Here is a 22740-nt window from a genome sequence, read left to right on the forward strand (position 1 = left end):
AGAATCATTTTCCTCATTCCATTTTTGCAAAATTTCCTCAAAATTTTTATCACCAAATGTAACCATCTTTGAAAGTCCAGGATGACTTTTAGAGTCCATTTCTTTACGCTTTTCCTAAAAACATAAAAAATATTCTAAACAGTTCACATTTTAGCCATATAAGACTAATTGAAAATACTTACTTAAAAACAGACCTCCGGTAAATTTTCCCGGTTAAAGGTGGGTGCGGGTGGGCTTAAGCAAATTTTATTGGAACATACCGACTATCACGGAGCATCAAAAGGTTCCAGGAGGGTTCTTTTTGATAACTTTAGTAAACATAGTCGTAAAAGCTCTTTATAGTATTTTTCTGAAAGAACGTGATTCAAAAGGTTCTATCCTGTCTCACGGTTCCCAACGACAAGAGTCCCGTTACTTACCTCTCTATATTCGGGTATCTACGTAAAGATGGAAACAGCTTGGCGTTCTTTTAGGCAAGTTGTCATTTTTGAGTAGGGGATATCCCACTTTTTTTGGGAAGCTTGTTAAATTTTAAGAGGAGGAAAAGGACTTTAGGCAAGGCAGTCTTCGAGTAAAGACGCTTGCTTATCTTACCGTTCTCTTAAATCTGAAATATTTAAAATATCTTAATCTAATATCATATTAGATTAACTATGGTTATAAAGTACCTTTATTTCAATTAACTTCAGTGCTTGATACTAGTAAAGTATAGTAAAATCAGTGAAATAGTGCAGCAGTCATCGAGATTTATTGTAAGTTATCGTAATTATATTACCTTCAATTATCTGGGCGAATAATATTGTAATAATACTACCCAGCCCAGTACAAATCTGCATAAACAATTTCTTCACCTGTAGTTAAGGTTAACTACCGATTTAGCAATTCAAATAAAAAACATTTAATATATTAATCAGTTATTAAGAACTTCTCACAAATAATAATTACGAACATACAATTTTTAGTAAGAACAGTTATTAATTAAACTAAAAACAGTGCGAGACAGACAGTTTTATGATAGTTTTAGATAGTTTTATAACACAGAATTCTTGTAATGTTTTTGTATTCTTTTAAATTTAAATTTAATTCATTTTGCTTTATTTGCTATAATTGTTATACATTTTTAAATGTACTGTACCCGTTATCTCGAGATAAACCCATAAACAGCAAAGGGAGATTGGTTTAATCAGCTTTAGCTGAATTTGTTTATATACTATCAGGCTCTCTTCGCTGATAATTCAATTTGTGCATGATTTTATTATATTGTATCTGTAAAGGTATTTCTTGATCATAATACTGTTTATTTCCATATGTATACAACCATTTAATAATTGATGGTGCATTTATTTTACTTGTTTACATTCAGCCGCCCATTTAATTGTGTTGTTGAATATATTGTTTTGTTTTATCCATGAATTTTATTTCTCAACTCCTAATAAGTTTCCTGGTAATATAATACCTCAGAATATTTACGTATTACTTTAAATTATTATTATACCTTCGACCACGAGAAAGATCAGGCTGATTAAGTTTCGTAGGTAAGTAGATGGACGGAGTCCACCTACTATATATATTATTTGTTTACGTAGTGTGTTGACAAAATTTATTTAATAATTAACTGTTGATATCTTTCCTTGGATTTGGTCTCAAAACCTAAATATCTTTTCTTATCTCTTTTCGTTTCTAAGGTTTCTTAATTTTCCTCTTGAACCCCAAAAAGTTAAGTTGCACCCATTTTTTATCTTATCTTATCTTTGATAATTTTACTGTTTTTGTTTATTTCTGTATCTTTTCTAATATATCTTATCCTGTCCTATCTTTACTTATTTCGTCTGTTCGACCCATTCCCGGTTCCAAAAGCTAGTTTCGAACCCATGACTCGCTCTTCACCAACCATCTGGTTGTCATCCGCAGTGTGTCCTTTGGTGACCTTTCTAGCGCCATACAAAAAAGGTTTCTGAGGTTACAAAATGCATTTAGAAAATCTGCTCCTCAATCGTATTTCCTTTCTTTATTTTGTTTATTATATCCGTTTCATCTGATCCTGTATTTGTTATAGTTGCCCCCAAGTATTTATTCACGAATCTACTTAAGAAAATATTAATATATGTCGAGGAATTAATACACACATGTCGAGTGATTTGTGACAAGTCGACATCTAAAGTTTTGTAAATACGCAAATGAGAGTCTAAATAGCGTTTGGATATGACGAAAAGGGCTTAAGGTACAAAGCGTTTTGGGCTTTAAAATTATATGTTGGCATCAAAGCGTATACACCCTTCAAAGAGAAATAAAGCGACTGACAAATTAAGCAATAGGGATGGGTCGTGCTTCATATTATCTGGAAGTACAATCGAAACGAGCGAATAATTATCCACATGGAACCAAAATTCTAATTTCAGCTTTGTATTTTGTTTATTTCCAAAGTTCGAAAAATTAAAGAACGGATCCGTCTTTTATCCAATTTGATGATCACTATTGAATGCGTTCCATTATTTTTATATAAAGGTCCCATGAAAATTTAAATACTGCATCATATTTTTTACAACTATTGTCAGTTTCCACTATTTCGAAGAGTGATTTCATTGTTTGAAGGCGGAGAAGTTGGGAAAGACGTATGAAAATCCAGTGACGTACACTCACTTTCATTTCAATGTTAATTAAACTATAGTTTTTAAATATTATTTGTTCGAAATAGGCCACGATATATTTATTTACAGGTTTTTTTCTGACGTTTCTATCTCTATATTCAAAGACCGTTTTCAAAGATATAAATGATAGTTATATTTATTTTATTTGTTTATTATTATATACACTGCTCGTCGTTAAAAAGAGGCCACCTAGAATTTTAAAGAAAGTTTTCAAAAACTTTAATTTTATGGAATTTATTCCATTGAATTGAAACTCCCACAATGCCATATAAACAGTTTTATAAAGAATGAACTTAACGCAATTTTTTAATTTAAAACTATGGCTGAGAGATTTGCTAGATCTGTTCAAATTGTTACTTTGATTGATAATGGAATGAATCAAAGAGAAGTGACCATACAGATTGGAATCAGTCGTTGATCCAAAAAAAACATACCAACGATTTGTAGAGACTTTATCTCACGAACGACGACCAGAATCAGGCACGAGAAGAATTACGACCGCCTGAGGAGACCGTTCTTTATATACGCACCTCTTTGCAAAATCGATTTTTTATGGCTAGAGTAATCCAAAACCGTTTTCAAAATACTCACGAGTGGACATTACACTTCTACAGTGAGAAGAAAGTGGAGGAAATTTGGTCTAAGGGCTCGCTGCCTAGCAACACAACCTTGGTTAATAGCAGACGGTAGCATCGAAACATACAGACGACGTGGGGGACGATACGCTGCTTGTGTTTGATGAGCACGTGTTGCTTTTGGAGGAGGTTCGGTAATATTTTGGGTAGGCATATCATTCGAAGGCCGTACTGACCTCGTGTATATTGATAGAGGGGCTTTGACTGCTCACCGATATATAAACGAGCATGTAATACCTTTTGCTGGGTTTTTGGGCGAAATCTTCATGCAAGGCAACGCGCGGCCACACGTAGCTAAGATGGTAATGCAATACCAGAAACCGTCGGTGTGTCAAAAATAAATTGGTCAGCTCAAAGTTCAGAATTGAACACGATTGAACTCAATCGAAGAGTGAGAAGCAGAATACCTACTCCAATAAATCGTGGGCAGCTTTAGTTGGCGCTCATGGAAGAATGCGAAGCTTTTCATCAAGACAACATCCAGAATTTGATCCGTTCAATGCCAAGTCGAATGAGGAGAGTAATTTAAAATAGAGGTGATAATACAGAATATTAAAAATAACGACAAGATCATAACAACATTAAAAACAACGAACACACTGAGGTCCATTCTATCCAAACCCAAGAATACACATGGAAGGTTAAGAAACTGCATCTATAAAATACCTTGTGAATGCAATAATTTCTACCTGGAAGAAACAGCCAAACCACTTAATGTCAGGATAAACGAGCATAAAATATACATTAATAACAGAGACTTTTGACTACTTCCAGTTTGGTGACTCGGTGCTCGAGGATATGGACCACTCGTGTCCGTTTTTTTTTTGTTTTTTTTTGTAGATTTTTTGTGAGGGTTGTCTGAAAGGATTCTCCTGTTTGTCCTGATTTTAAAAATGTATAACAGATGATGCTTAAAGTAATAAGTTTATAAAAAAAATAAATACAAAATCAAGAAAACTAGGTTGATAATAATTATTTTTTAACAACTTGATTACATTTAGAATGAACATTTCACTACCAAAAATGTTTACAATAATTATTCAAAATGACATCCATTCACTTTCATACAATAGTACAATCTATTCTGACATTGTTCTTCTCTGACATTGCTTACTCCATTTAATTGTCGACATTCATCCTCTATTCTTTGTTGTAAATCATCCAGAGATTCTGCTTGAGCAGCATAATTTTTTTTAAATACTCCCATAAGAAGAAATCTATGGGTGTTAAATCCGGTGACCTAGGTGACCAATCCATCATCTACCCTCATCTACCTATCCAACGAGCGGGAAAAGTTTCGTTAAAAAATTGTCGCACAGGTAGAGCAAAGTGTGGAGGAGCTTCATCATCGTAAAAGGATATTATTATTTTCTACTATTTTTCTAATACGATCAATCACTTGCCTAAGTAGTTCAAGATACGATGCACCATTTAAGTTCCAGTGATAAAAAAGGATCCGATAATGTGATCCCCTAAGATACCACACCATAAGATTACCCATTGAGGATGCTGTGTGTGAAATTCACGCACAATATGTGAATTGGAGCAGAGAATTGGTTAATAAATAAACGAAACAGGTCCAAAATCACAGCAACTGAAATGGAGTTCATGAGAAGAAGCTGCAAAGTGACAAAAATGGATCGCATCAGAAATGAGGAGATAAAACGAAGAATGGCAGTAGAACAAGACATACTCAGCTACATCGAAGAAAACGTTTAATTTAGTATGGACATGTGAGAAGAACAGACCATACAAGGTGGATAGCAAAGATTTAGGATAGGAGCCCAATAGGAAGGAGGAAAAGAGGTAGACCCCGAAGATCATGGAGGGATGAAGTGGACGAGGCCATGGAAAGACGAGACCTTAGAGATGGAGAATGGCAGAACAGAAAGGACTGGAGACGTTGGCTGAAAAAAAGAAGGCGGCGAGAGCTGTAGAAATCCTTGTATCGATAGATAGATAATTTGCAAGTTTTGTGATCCTCTTTGCGGGTTTATATGTAATGCAAGATCAGAAGTGTCATCACCATATGTAGCAGCTGAGGTTAGTCTCGTAGTTGGTAAGAACAAATATAAAACAGGGCCAATACCGCTGTCTTGGGGCACACCAGACTCAACTCCGAATAGCTCGGGATCAGCCCAGTATCGGCAATTATGTCTGTTCGCTAAGGCATTTAATGAAAATTCAAGAGCGTTTTAGGAATTTTAAAATGCTACAGTAGTATAAACCTACAATTACGATTCTTTCTTGCAAAGTGCAAAAGAAGAAAAATTGTCTATCTCATAAAATAATCACTTCAACGAATGTATTACACATTTTTGAAATCAATACAAAAAGTAGAATTCAAATATAATATAAAAAAAGGGTGAAGTAATTTAAAAAAAATAAAGGGATGATACGGGGGCGAGGGGGTGCTTTTCCCAGGAAGTTTAATTATGACCTAATATCTCCCCCTTCAAATATTTATTGATGCACTGTATACATAAAGAAAATAATAACTTAAAAGGGTTTGTAATTCACCCGAGGTACCGCAGCCGTTCGGATATATAGTTCAGGAAATGAAGCTCGAAAAAAAGTTAAAACCTCGCAATGTTTTCGTCCTGCATGGATTGAGTTGAAATTTTAACAGAAGGTAGGTGATAGCCCAAGGATCAAAATCTATATCGAACTGAAGTGCGCTGAAGGGTTTTAGGGGTGAAAACTACCCCTAATTGTCAAAAATTATAAAATAACATATTAAACCTGAATATGGGTAAGATTTGGTTTGAATTAGTTAAATAATGATTATTTTATACTTTTGAATAGAGTTCCATCATATTTCAACCCTTAAAAAGCAACCCTTGTTAGAGATTAATGTAAAAAAATTACTAATTCTAAAAAAATGATTTCGCCTTGGAACGATTTGGATAAAAATTTGGATTTAAGCTCAACTCACCCTCTGCTTTATAGTTTATGTCATGCCGATGAACCTTGATTGTTCTTAGGGGTGAAAACTACCCCTAATTTTCAAAAATTGTAAAATAACATTACAAATCTTAAGATGAGTGAAATTTGGTTTGGATTAGTTAAATAGTGATTTTTTTATACTTTAAAATACAATTTCATAAATTTTCAACCCTTAAAAATTGATTGTTATGAGTGCTATAGGTGAAAACAATTTTTTGCCAAAATTTTGCAACTTTTCAACTTTTGAAAATCACCCTTTACAACATTGCAGTTTTTATAAACTAATTTAGAAGATATAAATTAAAAAAAGTAGAATTAAATACAAAAAAATTTATCAACATAAAAAGGCACCATATATTCTTATACATTAACATAAATAGTTGAAAATATTTACATTTATAGGTAAAACAATTATAATATTAATTTTATTCGTCATCAATTACATCTTCATCGTGATCTATGTCATCCTCATATTTTTCAATTATTGGTGGAATATTATTGCACCCTTCACCTGAGCACCCAGAACAAGTAGAGTTACAGTATAAACCAACTTTTCTGCACCCACATGAAACGCCGCATCCTTTTTTTGCATTGGCAAAACATAATTTTCAAAAGTTCATCGGGTGCAGGTTGTTTGTTCATGCGTACGGGTAATAACAAACCATCTTTGGAATACCATCCCCAATCTGTTGCTCTAATATTTTCATTGCCAAGCCACTGTTGAATTTGGTAATAGCATATTTTTGAATGCTCATCTAGGGCATCAACAGTGGGCAGAAGGGATGATAGTTTAACCGCACAGTTTTTCGTTGTAGCTTTGATGAACTGTTCGTACCGCATCTGCTCGAGAAAAGCAGATGTTTTATTCTGTTGTATGGGATTTCAAAATAAGAACTACCCCATTACCTAATATACCGGTTTTGTAGATTATTATGCTCCGAAATGTACTGTACTATACTAATGGAATTTTCCGGAAAAAAAAATTAATTGGTTTTTTTAACGTATTTCCTTCATTTTTAACGATGGAGTGTTTCTTCAAAAACGCTATAAGGAGCTACAAGGATCTGTGAATTAAATCTTTTTGGAACCCTTGGTTTTTAAATGGGGTGAGTTTAAAGGGCTCGAAAAAGATGGTGCTTGATCGTAAATCGATGCTTTAAACGGCTATATCTCGCCAAATATTCATTGTACAACAAATCTCAATAAAGGAAAATTTTAGTCAATAAAAAAGCTACAATTTAGTATATTTTTATTTTTTTCATATATTCAGTATTTTCGGGGATATTGAAAAAAAGAAGGGTAAAAAATATGAAATTGTAAATCGTTTCTCGCTTTAAGCTGTACTTTTTCTAAAACTAAGCATTTTAAATGGGTCAAACTTCTTGGACGTATTAACAATACATGTACAAAGAGAATTGCAGAAGGGTGAAGATCGATTTTAATTATGGGGGTGGTTAGGGGGTTGTTTTCATCGATTTTTTCGTAAAAAAATGAGGTATTGACCTTATTTTCATCATAACTCACTCAATTTTTGAGCCAGAGTCTTTTTTTATGATAGGTCTATTTATGCTCTTTAAAAAAGGTTAGATGAGTTTTCTTCCAAAAATGCATAATTTTCCCGATATTTGACTTTGAATCTTTCAAATTTTGTATTTGAAGAAAACCGCTGAAAATTGATAGGCCGTATTTCGGTTCCTATTATATCGCAAAAACATTTAAAAAAATGAATTGTATTTGTCTTTTTAAAAGCTACAAATTTGTTTTCCACAATTTTTCTGATAAAATGCACCATTTTCGAGTTATTCGCGAAAAATCGATTAAAAACGTCGATTTTTTCGTCTAAAAGTTGTTACTTTTAATTGCGAATAACTTGAAAAATATTAGTTTTAAAAAAAAAATGTATGGAACATTTTTTGTTTAGAATTACTTTTTTAATCGAAACCTGTGGTTAAAACGTAAAAAAAAATTGTCACCCCCGAGATGGGGTGGCAACCACCCCCAAGGCTTTGGCGCACTTTGATTCGATAAAGATTTTGATCCTTAGGCTATTACCTACCTTCTGTTAAAATTTCAAGTCAATCCACGCAGGACGAAAAAATTGCGAGGTGAAATGCTTCATTTCCTCGACTAATAATGAACGACGCTCTTTAAAGAAAATAAGGATGACTTCGATTAGTAACACACACAGAGTTATAACGTGTACCCTTATACAATTAGCTAATTGTTCCAGTACAAAATCTGCAGCAACAAAGTACAGTAAAAGATCCCTAGGAACACGCCAGAATTATGGCTAAAAGGCCTATGAAAATGGTTTGGCTTCACATCTGCACAAATATTTTCAAAACTACAATTGCCATTTGTAGTTCTAATCTTTAAAAGAGAACGTCGTAATGATAACAAGAAGGACAATTATTTTATCAGAATTTTTTTCAGAAAGTAGTTAGGTTGCGAAGATTAAATACACTTTAGTTATGAAAATCAGATTTGTAAAGATTAGATCACGGAGCTATTAGAGCTGTAACAGGTCTTTAACTATTGTACAGCGCCACCTTGCCAGAATATGATAGATTAGTTAATTTAAAATCAAAAAATAATCTTTAAAATATTTTTACGGTAGATTAATTACCGTTGTTATTAAGTACAGCTTATTCAAATTTAGGTCACTCTCCATGTTCTGTATCTGGGTCTGAAGTGTCCGTATTTTAAAAGATTGATAGGTTCAGTTTATTTTAACGAGCTTTCATGCTACAGCGAAGTTGTAATTCATCTAATTATTTCTAAAATAAAATTTAAATTAACTAGTTGCTAATTAATAAAATAGTATTTAATAGTCAAATTTTTGATAAAATGGAACAGTAATGTAAGCAAACAATGTCGTTTGGTAATTTTTTATGGATATAAAAATTGAAAGAAGATGCTGTCACATTAATTACAACACGTTGTCACTTTAATTTATTATATTTGTATGTGGTTGGGATATTGACAGCGAAACATATTCGCGTTCTCAAACGACTATAGGTGCACTTGTTTTAAAGGATGGCGGACGAAATAGGGATATCGTTTTTTGACATTGTAAATTTGATAGGGAATTTTAAAGGACTCTTAGGTGAAGAGCAAGCAATTTTAGATTCCAACCATATTATTACTTGTGGAATATTGTCATGCAGTGGGAAAACCGCAGTGATACAAGCATAGTGCCTTCAAACGAGCAATTTGAGAGGAGTACCCCACCAAATTTAAGTGAAAATTGAAGTAATTGATACTATTAAAAATGTTTTTTATAATTGTATATGCAAGTCTGGAAATTCAAACAAATGCAAACATATAATTGGCACAGGACTATATATTTTTCGGTACTAATACTTTCGGTAATCTAATTATGAACATTTAATAAATAATACAAAACATATCATATAAATAATAATATTAATAAATATTTTATTATTATTATTATTATTATTATATGTATATATATTATATAATATATATAATATTAAATATATATACAAAAGGAACATTTTTATATTCGAGAGAGGAAGAGAGAGAAAATATATCTTCTGCTTCTGTCTTTCTCTTACTCATTATCTTACATATGTATACTCCATTCGCTTAGCTCGGGCATATTTTGACAGATTCATTGTCGGAAACCTACAACACAACAATTCCTACTTCTCAGTATTTATAGCTCAAGTATCCTACTATTGCAGACTTCTTTCTTTAAAAAAAAGAAGAACTATTCTAAATAGTGGAAGTGTATACTAAACCCAACAAATTTTGGGTAGTATATATTTAAAAAATATATTTTAGTTGTTATAATTTAACATAACTATTTATTATATGGTGCAGATAAATAAATATTGATTGTCGGTAATTCGCAAAGTTCTATTTTATTTACTATTTAGTTTGTTTACTATTAATATTGGCAATGAGTTCGTATGCTTGGTTGTATAGTAATTTCCAGCCACTTTTAGTCTGTCAAAAAGTAACTAACTTTGCAAAAAAATAATTACTAAATTCACTAGACAGTTCGGACTGGGAATAGCGAACCGAGTATAATCCTCCCATACAAATATCCAACGTAGAGCGCGCGTATAGAAGTATAACTTCAATAAATTTCCTATCAAATATGATTTACCTAGAAAAAAGTAATTTGATTTCTTAAAGTCTCGGCTGCATACATTTAGAATTTTGTCACAGGTTTGTACAGGTTTCGTAATACGAAGAGCTACTTGCCAGTTTTGTTGTAATTTCTCGTCCTTTGGAAAGAAGTAGATATGTATATCTTTCGTACATCGAGCAGAACATTGTGGCACTGAACAATATCTATTACTTTTCTTCTTACCGCTCATTATTTTTTAAATTTAATAATATTTATTTTAGTTTTAAACTCTAATTTATTAAAATTTTTGACATTTATCTCTATTTTATTAATTATCTATTTTTACAGCAGTTGGCAGCACGGTCGTTTGAGAAAGCGAATAGTTTTATTCACCTAATCATATTAGACTTTGATTCTTAGGACAAAAAAATAAAAATACTTTTAAAAACGATATAAATACCGTAAGAAGTTCTATATAGATTTTAAAATTGGTCTAATCACATATTACTCTTCACTTTTTATTTATTTTTCTATTTTTTTTTATGATAATTGTAATAATAATAAACTAATTTATAGTAAAAAAAAAATAAAATTATAATAATTTTTACTGTAATTAACATAGAGTTCAAAAGAAAGATTCATCTCTATTTGTGAACCAAACATATGGTAAAAGAAAATAGAAAAAACTGCTAAATAAAAAATAAATCACCATCTCACAAGTGTTTATAAATTTATACCTATATTTTTAATTTAATTTTAACCATACTCTTTAGGGAAATTTGCCGCAAAAACGTGCAGATTATTTACAAATAAGAACTATGTAAGTATTTACTTATATATGATTTATTTGTTACAGGATCAAGTGATAGTAATAGTCACAACTTCAATCTTGCCTCCCCTCCAAAAAAGTCTGGAATGATGAACCGCCAAATGTACCAATCATCAAAGAGCGACTCGCTAAATTCCACAAAATCTAGTTTAGAATATTCCTCTACTACTAAGCATCCCACAGGAGCCTATCAAGATATAGAGTACAAAGTCTGTCATTCTCTAGACTCGGATACCCAATCCCAAACGACGTCAAGTTACAGAGAATCTTCGACCAGCGTTAGTTCAAGACATTCCTCTTTTAAAGAAAAAAGAAAACCTAGGTGTAATATTAGAACAAATCCTGGATATGATGACCGGTACTCATCCTGTAAATCCATAAATGAGTACGAAGGAAGTACAAAGTCTTTAAAGAGGTAACAAATAAAGAAAGTATTTTAAACTTTCGTTCGGATTTTTCACGTAAATATTAATAATAATCTTTTTAAATGTTAGTTTCCCTTAACAGTTACTATAACATGGACGTTTGAATGAAAATTTTTCAACTAAGTTTTATTCTTATTTTCGCTCTCAGTAGATATTGTCTTCATATCTCGATCGCTCAGATTGCAGGTCTCAATCCTTTTCAAGTTTAACAAAAATATCAGATAATAATAATATCAGATAGAGTATAATAACAATAAACAAAAATATCAGATATATAATATATAATAACAATAAACAAAAATATCAGATAGCATACACGACGCTTAAATTAAAAAGAACGTCCTTAAAAATCATACAGGTGTAAGCTCCAACAAGTACCTACAACGATGAAGATATTGAACATTTCTACGAAGACATAACAACAGCTATGGAAGAGGAGAAATCAAAATTAACGCTAATAATCGGGGAATTCAATGCCAAAATAGGAGAACAACTATATAAAGAAGAAGACAAAGTAGGACACCATGGATACGGCAAAAGAAATGATAGAGGAAACACATTGATGAATTACTTGGAGGAGAATATATGCAATGAATACATTCTTTAAGAAAAAACCCCAAAGAAAATGGACATGGATTAGACCCAATGATGAAACTGAAAACGAAATTGATTATATTCTTTCAACGCAAAAATCTATGGTTAAAGACGTATCAGCCCTAAATCGCTTCTCAACTGGTAGCGACCATAGACTAGTCCTAGCTAAGCTGATCATTGATAGTAGATTTGAAACAAGAAAGAAAATGGAAAATAATCAGAAATTAGACATGAAAAAACTAAAACAAGAAAAAGAGACGTACGAAGAGAGAATAAAGGAAAAATTGCCGACCAAGGAAGATATAAAACAAAACATATCGATGAAATAAACATGATATTTACTGAAACTCTAATGAAAGTGGGTAAAGAAATAGTACAGACAACAACAACAAATTACGATGGGAAAAACGGGGTATTAGCATAAATGGCCAATACTTGAATCACTTGAGATATGCAGACGACATTGTATTAATAACAGATAAAAGGGAAGAATTACAAAATATGATGGATGAATTAAATAGCGAATTAACAAAAAAAGGTATACAAATGAATTATAATAAAACGAAAATTAAGACCAACCAACCAGAAGAATTAATAATTACAATTGCACAAACAACTATACAACAAATAAAAGAATATGTATATCTGGGACAACCAGTTAAATTAAATAAAGAAAATCAGACAGGAGAAATAAAGAGAAGGATACGGTTGGCTTGGGTATCCTTCGGAAAACTTTCCTATATACTAAAAAACAGAAAATACCTCCAATATTTAAAAACAAGAGTCTTCAACCAATGTGTATTTTCTGTTCTCACCTACGGTTCTCAAACTTGGACGTTTACAAAGGAAAACATGGAAAAAATAGCAAAGACCCAAAGAGCCATGGAAAGGCAAATGCTGAACATCAGGCTATCAGACAAGAAAAGAAATACTTGGATCCGCAACAAAACAAAAGTGACCGATGTATTAACGCAGATAGCAAAATTTAAGGGAAAGTTCGCTGGACATACCATAAGACAGAAAGACGACAGATGGAATAAGATGATTATACACTGGAGACCATACAGTTACAAACGAAAAAGAGGAAGGCCACAAATGAGATGGTCAGATGACTTAAAGAAATGATGATAAAGAATGATGTGATGATGACTTAAAAGTGGATACAAACTGCCTACAATAGAGAGACGTGGAAAAAGGAAGAGGAGGCATATGTCCAAAATTGGACACCAAGGGCTGTATAGATAGATAGATAGAAGATATTTCCTACGGAAGATTTTAAAATTGTGGGATACATGGCAGATAGTCTTCGAATGCAACTTTCTGGATTTTCCTTAAGTTCCGTTAAAATAACATCCTCATGTGCTTCTGATACATTGTTATGTTACCCATTATGTTTTGGGACCACTGAACCTGTTTCTTTTATATTGATGAAGAGCTGTAGATGTTGAGTGAGTGGGATCACGATTGAGAAATTTTTCAAGGTATCTACGTTGTGCTGCTCGAGCATTATACCTTATTTTGCCATAAACTAAAGCATATCAGCGTATTCTTCATTAGTAAAACCATTGTTTTTGAATTAAAATTGTTATACTTGAATGCCACAAAGTGAAAAAATAAAAGATAAACTTCGCGAACTGACTACAATTTGACAATGAAAAACGTAAGTTATCCTTTCGTTGACAGGTCCACGGCCAAGTAGTGCAAAAAATATTAATTTACCTTTCATCACGAAAAAACGAAACATTTTCAAATCGATTTTTCTAGAAAACGGTGGATTCTATCGACTTACAGTAAGAGTAGCTTTAAGTACTAGAATATTTAAAAATTTAATATTCTAGTATCACAAAAGCTTAAAAGGTAAAAACAAAAAAGTTATACGTTAAAATAACCGTTAACCTACCCAAAACGGACACCAATTATCGGTACTAGAAATTCGCAATTGATGAAACGGATTCAACTCTGGAGGATAAATAATCGCAACAGTTTTTGTTTTTTTAAATAGAAGCATTCTGGAGGTATTTATAAAAAAAATTACAGGTCGCCATCTTCAAAGAGCTCTAGCTCGCTAAGGAAGCATTTTCGGACAAGGTGAATTGGGTTAGATTTTCTTAAAATTATCTGAGGAATCTGCGGTCTTCGTTTGTCAAGAGAGTTTCTGAACACCCTTGTTGGAAGGCGCAGCATTCTTCATCAGCACCACATCTCAAAGGCATCAATTTTTTGGAGCTCGCGTCCGCAAAGAGTCCAAGCCTCTGCCCCGTATAGAAATATTGAGAATACAAGGGCAGTCACTAGTCTCATCTTGATATTTTGAGAAATAGATCTATCTTTCCAAACTTTGATTAGGCGACTTATCGCGTTTTTGCCATACCACTATGTCTCCGAACTTCTGCTTCACAGTTACCATCGTTAGTTATACTAGATCCGAGATAGACAAAACTTACCACTATCTAGTATTTCTGTAACATGTTAGTCAGTTGGATAGTGTGGAATCTGTCAACCACAATTAATTTTGTCTTAGCTTTACTGATTTTCAGACCAACTTTATTGCTTTTGTACCCAAATCTTCGCAAGAGATTAAATATTTCTTGCTCATTTAAATAAGTAATTTTACACGCTTGTTATTTAAGTTTATTTGTAAATAGTTATGTATTTAATTTTCCTTGTTACCATGGCTACTATGCTTATTAGTAATAACATATAATAATCTTCTTTTCACGTTTACAATATCAGATAATATGAGAGAATATCATTTTATCTACTCATCTACTTGGAAATTTATAATATTTAACTAAAATGTCAATATTAAGGAGGCAGATAAAATTTAATTAATAAAAGAGTTTTTTATATTGACGAACTCTATTGACTATTGACTTACAAAACCAATTAACTTGTATTTTGAGGAAGATTTTCGAAGTGGAAATCGGAAAGTCAAAATAAACGATTTTCGACTGAAATTGTGGATAATTCCCAATAAAAATATTAAATAATATTAAAATATTACAACAAAATAGCTTTAGAAAAATAGTAAGTTTATTTATACCTTTACAGGTGTGATTGCAGAAAGTCGACTTCTGATCTAACTGACATGACAGACGAGGTTGCCAACACGATGACAACGTCGCTCAGTAGGCCCAGCTCTCCAAGACGAAAGGGTTCAGTGAAAGGAGGTCTGGCCTATCTGGCTTCCAGAAGAAGTTCTCGAGACTCTATTGCTTCCAATATGTCAAATGTATCTAACGAGGATATAGGACCTTTAAATTTTCAAAATACTGTTCGTGGCCGTCAAAGAAGAACTTCCAACTTTTTGGAGCTACCTGGTAAGTGAATTTGATTAGTTGATATTATAATGCGGAATTATAAAATATAACAGATCTTGAAATTTGTTCTTTTTTTAAACGGTACTGTACATAGACACAATTTTCGTTATTAGGCTGATAAAAATAGAGTTTTCTACGAGATAAATACTTAACAGCCATTGAAATTAAACGTTTGGCCAGAAATTTATGATAATTCTATTGCAGAACTATTTTTTTTTTTTCAACAAAATTTTAACGGAGCAGCATATCTAGAATTATTAGAGCACACAGTTGATCCTATTTTGACAAATGTAATTAGAAGTTAATTTGTTCTTCTAACAAGATGGCGCACCTCCGCATCACAGCATAAACTTAAGGCGATACCTTAATAACGGTTTTCTAGACAATGAATTCGACAAATAAGTTTCCAGTTGGCTTCATGTCGTAATATGTTTCCCTTTTTTGTAGGAGCAGTATTTACTATTTTCTATTTAAGTTATTGGTTCCTGAAAGCTACAAGGCGTTTAGTCTGGGAATCAGATTCGCCCCTGTGGTATTGGAGGAATGATGAGAGTTTAATAACTATTTGTTACTCTTTCATTTAACACTATATTTATTTATAATACTTTAGGTTTATCGACTGTGTTTTCATTATCAGCCGGAACATATACAAACAATAACTCAATACTTCTGCCTATGTTAACTGATGTGAAACAATTCTAATATATCTACGATCGGATATATACCGTATTTATACCTATTAATATCTAAATACCTGTGCCATTTTAATGAGGGCTTAAACGTTATTGTTTAATAAAACGAAGTCACTGTCTAGCTCACCAATACGTACTTTTAACTGGGGTCAATGGATTAGTTATTATTAAACATATTATTAGTGAATTCTTACTATTATAATATAAAAATATTTTCTGTTTTAATACTAAGGGGTTGGAACCCTACCACATCCCAATTGGGGAAATTATTTCCCATGCGTTTTTTGGGCAGACTTATTTAAAAAAATTTCCTTATAAAAAAATCTACAGTATACCGTCGCGAACACTGGCCCAATGCTGTTTCAACCATTTTTTTAATTGCAAAAAGTTACCTTTTTAAAAAAAAATTATTAGGTTTTTGTAAACAAGGTTCTTTCTAAACAGGTTAGATTTTCACAATTTGTTCAAAAACTAATTGAAAAACATGGAAAATCATGTCAAAAAACAGTTTTTAACCTGGTTTCCCATGTAGGTTTTTTATGTTTAAACAGGATTGCACAAAAAAGCTAGGAAGAAAAATTTATTTCATTAACTGGAGCGAAGCTGATCCCCGAAATATTTTGACTTGTAACTTCCCCGCAAAATTTGTAATTGTGAAATATAACTGGTTATTACTCAACTAAGAAACAAGGTTTTTTTTCTGACTATCATTATCTACAAAAATAATGTTAATATTTTAATTATTTATGTACCAAGGGCATTAAGTAGATGTTTATTTATAAGGGCGACTATCTTACAAACACGAGGGCCTCTGGCCTGACAGATCCCTGAGGTACCCTGGCCGTCACGTCGACGATCGTGCCCTTCTCCACCATAATTCTTCTCTGGGACAGATACTTCGCCACCACATTCGTCAGGTGATCACAAGATTCTCTTTCCTCCATTGCCTTTACTACGTCGTTCCACTTCAGCGTATTGAATGCATTCTTAACATCAAACAACAGCAGGGCCACTGCGGTATTTATCCTCTCTGTTGCGCAGTGAGTCCAGCACACTCACGATTGTATCAATCGTGCTTGTACCTATACAAAAACCAAATTGCCTCGGAGATAAACCGCCTGACCTCTTATTCATGTCATCTATGTGTCCTCCCAGCATACTTTTATACAGCGCACTAATGCATGGAAAAAGACAAATGAGACCATACTTTTCCCCAGCATTGGAGAGCAGTACTACCCTCTATGTTCTCCAGGACGCCGGAAAGGTATGTGCCTCCAGCAGTGCATTCATGTGTTCCAGAAGCTACGTAGGCTTCGCCCATCGTAGCCCCTTCTCCGCCTCAGGTGGTATCTGATCCAGTCCGGGGGACCTACGGGTCTTGAGTGAACTCAATGCCTCGGCAAGTTCATCCATGGTAAAGGGTACGCCCGCTTAGCTCTCTCGATTATCCTTACTGCATGCCATCTCTCGATCGGAAAGAGGATACGTATGGAACTTCCTTATAGCAATCCTGTATCCCTGACCCCAGATGTCCATATCCAGCTTTTATCCAGCGGATTTCCGAAGTGGAAATTAAAATGTCAATAAACTTACTTTAACCTTTAATTGTGGCTTATTCACATTTAAATAGTAATTATAATACCAATTTACCGACATTCTTTTATTTAATTATTTTTTTATTTAAATTTAATTATTTTTACAGTTTTACAGTTTAATTATATATTTTATGTTGATTATTATTTAATTAATTGTTTGTTAGTAAAAAAAGCTGACAACTAAATATTGGAACGAGAGGATTTTAACAAATTAAAATAAAAATTAATAAGGCGTAACGATATCCTTAGCTTAAATAATAGCCTGAACTCTATTAGGGATTCTATCAACTAGGCCTTTACAGAATTCAGGGGTGAAACTATCCCATATTTCTTGTAATTTAGCACGTAGTGGTGGCAAAGTACGCTGAGGGTTATTTCTTAGGCGTTGTTTTATTTTGTGCGAAAGTGTCTCTATTGGATTGAGATCCGGGCTATTAGAAGGTTGTGACAAAACTTTAACGCCATTTTTTAGTAGATTTAGCCGTATGGCATGAGGCTCCGTCATGCTGAAAGATAAAATCTCCGGATGGATATAACTTTCCTTATGGAATGCTTCTTGAATCACACTTTTTCCAGAATCATAAGCTTTTGATAATCTCGGTTGTCTTTACTCACACTCAAATGACGCGTGACAATTATTGTTGATAACGCACTACCTACTCGTATGTTTGATTTCAAAGCCTTCTTTGCGCCAGGCTGATAAAATTTAAGAAACGTGAGATAAAGCATAAAATGTTCCAATATTTAGTTGTCAGCAGTTTTCGTTTATTAAACAATCAATTAAATAGTTATTAATATAAAATGTGTAATTAAGCGGTAAAAATAATTCCGTACATCATAAAAAATGTTGTTAATTTCATATTTACAATTAAAAAAAAATTAAATTTTGTGCACAAATTGGAGTAAAACTCAAACTAATTTTGTCTAACAAATAAGCCAAACTGTTTGTTACGAGAATTCCCATCTGGAATATTTGAATTATCAATGTCTTTTACTTTATTACCGGAATTATCAACATTTATTTGTGTTGTTCTGAAGCTCTTTTTGAATATCATTTTAATATCATTTTAACCATGATTTAATAACCAGATAACCAAAAAGAAAAGGAAATTTAGAGTTGACCAGGTTTTATTTTCTGAAAATTCAATTTCCGCAATTTTTCCAAGGTAAGATTTTTCGTTTTCACAACCTGCCATTATACCTTTTTTGGGGTTGCTTTCAAGTAGCATGAGGGGACACTGACCTATTAATATTACATGTTTAGATCATAATTACCACTCTTAGGGCACCAGTAGCCCGTACAACAATTTTTATAAAAATAGAATCAATACTCCTCTATTGACTCATAAAATAGCATATGGCAGAAAATTGTCGCAGCACATGCGATTTTCTTTATAAAATAAAATTTAATTTTCACTCGGATTTCTCCAGGAAACCTCATATTTTTCACATATTTTACTTACCTCTCTCATAGCGTTTGGCCTTACATTTAGTCTACTCCCAATATTAACATCAAATTCTATTTTTATATAAATGTGAATTTAAAACATAAATGATCTATAATGAAAAGTATCTTTCTAACGATTGCAAATCTCTAAATGAAACCATAAATTGTAAAACAATTTTTTATTTAATAAAATTAAGTACGCGTTTTGACATCATCGTCATCATCAGCTTTATAATAAAAGAAACCAGCTAGAGTCTAATAAGAGAAAACATAATGTTTCTTTGAGAAAACAGCCTTAGAAAAGTAGCCAACGTCATAGAAAAATAATACTTTTTCGAGTATCTTTCATGTGTCAGATTTATTATACTCACACAGAAAATATTTGACGGTTTTTGATTTTTTGCAAGTTTTTTTTACATAAATGTGTACTGAAAACTCTTTTTTTGCCATGAACTTCATGCAAAAACAACCAAGGTCAACAATTACCAATTTTCAGAAAATCAATATTAGTTTAAATTTCAACGTATAGTCTTTGTGTATCAAAGTCTGTGTCAAATACATTTTCACGAGTTGATTTGTGAATTTTTCCGTAACTTTTTGATATCAAAGGTTATAACAAAGGTGGACTAAGCTTTACAGATTTGATATAAAACAATAACCGAAACGCTTTTAATTTAGTTATCAAGATCGGAATATTGGAGGCAGTATAAAGTTAACAACTACAAAAGAAATATATATATATATATATATATATATATATATATATATATATATATATATATATATATAATATATATATATATATATATATATATAATATATATATAAAGGAAAAAACAATGAGTTACAAATTACTGTCACAAGCGGAGAACCAAATGCCAATTGCTTGTATACTTCTTTAAAATATGTTAAAGACATAACACCCAGACTGGCAAGATTGTTCAAAGATATCACCAACTTAAAAATAGCCCTTAAAATCTCATTAACTTCAAGATCTATATTTTCTAAAGTTAAAGATAAGAATCACATTAAGGATTGTTCCAACGTTGTCTACCAAATTCCATGTAACAAGTGTAATTTTTGGTATATGTGGGACAAACCTCACGCAGTTTAGGTAATCGTTTAATTAGTCACCGGAGTGATAGCAGATTATATCCTAAAAGATCTCTTGCGGATTTTAACAAAGAATATCATAAAATTAATCGATCAGAGTTTTAGCTACAGAGTCCAACTATACTATAAGACTGTTCTTAGAAATGGCATTCATTTCTCAGAATGCCAATGCAATGAACAAAATTAGTGATATAAATCAATTAAGCACTATTTACTCCTACCTATTATATTTGGATAACCATTCTCTACTCCAATGATGTCTCAGCAACTGATTTATTGTAATGTTTCAACTTTTAATCTATCTTAAAGTATTTCGTACACAATTTTGTTTTTTTAACTTCAAACAACTTTCTGGTAAATTTTGATGTGTATTCTATCAGTAGTAGTGGAAATATATAATATATAATATAAATTACGATTTCCGAAGTGGAAATTGAAACGTCAATAAACGTACTTTAACCTTTAATTGTGACTTATTCCCATTTAAATAGTAATTATCAGTAGTAGTACTTCATAAGAAAAAGAAAAAGAAAAGAAGAAGTGGTGTCATTTCCAATGTCCAGAAATGACATTTACTCTTAACCTCACAAATCACAGTTGGCCGGCACACGTGGCTTTTAAACTGTTTTTAATTGTCTTTTTCTTGTGTCAGTGTATAAAATAATTTATCAATTTGGTCTTTTACACCATGTATTTTTTAATATTTGACTCAATCAATGAGTGGTGCGTAAAATTGTCACCTGTTAGTAGAACATCCACGGTTGGTATCAATTGACTGTTATAGCGTTATTTCTGTATACCTTATATCTTCAAACAGTCGGGTAGATATTTAAAAACTTATTTTAACCTTAAATTGTGGCTTATTTCTATTAAAAGAGTAATTGCTTTAAAATGCCATAAAAAAATAGCTTCAGAATTATTTTTTTAAATTCCATAAAAAAACGAAAAAAAATGCGAAACGAAACTGGACCAATGCCGTAAATTCAGTAAAAAAAATAAAAAAATATTGTGAATTGTTGATAATAAAATAACATTAACGAACTTAGTCAATCTATAATCATTCCAATTGGGCCAGACAACGATACTAACACAAAAAAATAGGAACAGATGGAAATCCATAATTATTTATAGGTAAACCAGTAAGTTTTGAATCTATGGACATTGCTTAAATGTTAGATATCAATACGATATATCCGCATTAATATTAATTTTATTTAATATATAAATCTGTCCCTTTTGATTGTTCAACACTGACCGATATTTTTAATACCTGTTACGTATATAATCCATGGGTTTGTTTTTCTATGTGAACAGGATAGACTCTTTAAAATCTTAAACTACATTTGGTCAACTTTACAAGCAAGAACCTCAATAGAAACAGACATACTAACATACATAGAACAAAAAAGACTAAAGTGGTATGGACATGTAAGAAGAACTAGCGACAGCAGATGGATAAAGAGAATAACCGAATGGTTATTATCTTTTCCTCCTCCCGTAGGAAGGAGGAAAAGAGGACGACCCCGAAAATCCTGGAGGAACGAAGTAGACGACGCCATGAGTAAGAGAGGCCTAAATGATGGAGAATGGAACAACAGAGAGAGATGAAAAAGGTTGCTTCCAGACTGTTCCAACTTTACCTGTTGCTTCCAGATTAGTGAAGATTTGCATTTGTAATCAACTGCCAGTTGCAAACAGACTAAATATTTGATTGTATATTTTTGCCTTCCTTTCTTTTGACAGATACAAATAATTACATAAGAAAAAACTTCACTAACGGATATTAAAATATTTGAAGCAAAGTTTAAATTAGAAAGAAAAATATATTTTGTAAAGAAAAATTCGTTTAACTTAGTCAAACAGAATATAAATCTATTAAAAACTGGGTTGTGGTTAAAAGTAAAATCAGAAAGGGAACTGTAGACAGAAACCAAACTCAAACAGCAACGGAAAAACAAATTTAAAAACTCATTATAGTTGTATTAGATGGCTTCGGCTATATGGAAAAGTTGATAAAATAATTTCTTGCGTTCCTTTAAACTTTTCATAGGGACTTAAAATGATCAGCGCAGCCCGATTTTCTAAAAGAAAATAAAATATACAGCGATTTGCATCGAATGGAAATACCACATTATCGAGAGCGATTGTAATAAATAGACTACGTTATGGAATTTATATTTAAATGACGCTGGTTAAGAATTTAGTCATATCACAAATTCGCACACAAAAATCACAGAATAAAAATTAAATAGGTAAAAAAAGGAAATAAGAATAAGACTTACTCACAATCAATTTATTCTACCACCAACGACCGGTTTCGCATACTATAATTTGCTATGCATCTTCAGGTCAACGGTACATGGTAAACTAAATGCTGAAAATATAATAACCCGTATT

The 22740-nt window shown here is 32.1% G+C and overlaps 1 protein-coding gene across 1 annotated transcript in view; it reads left to right on the plus strand.

The window, feature by feature from the left end:
• The window catches only part of LOC140442056 (uncharacterized), a 304302-nt gene that overhangs the window by 81676 nt on the left and 199886 nt on the right, over positions 1 to 22740 (plus strand). Inside the window, exons 4-5 of the mRNA XM_072533113.1 lie at positions 11185 to 11572; positions 15228 to 15496. Coding sequence (XP_072389214.1) covers positions 11185 to 11572; positions 15228 to 15496 — 657 coding nt within the window. The remainder of the gene's footprint in view (positions 1 to 11184; positions 11573 to 15227; positions 15497 to 22740) is intronic.

The sequence above is a fragment of the Diabrotica undecimpunctata genome, chromosome 5 (genome assembly GCF_040954645.1).
Source record: "Diabrotica undecimpunctata isolate CICGRU chromosome 5, icDiaUnde3, whole genome shotgun sequence".
NCBI lineage: Eukaryota > Metazoa > Arthropoda > Insecta > Coleoptera > Chrysomelidae > Diabrotica > Diabrotica undecimpunctata.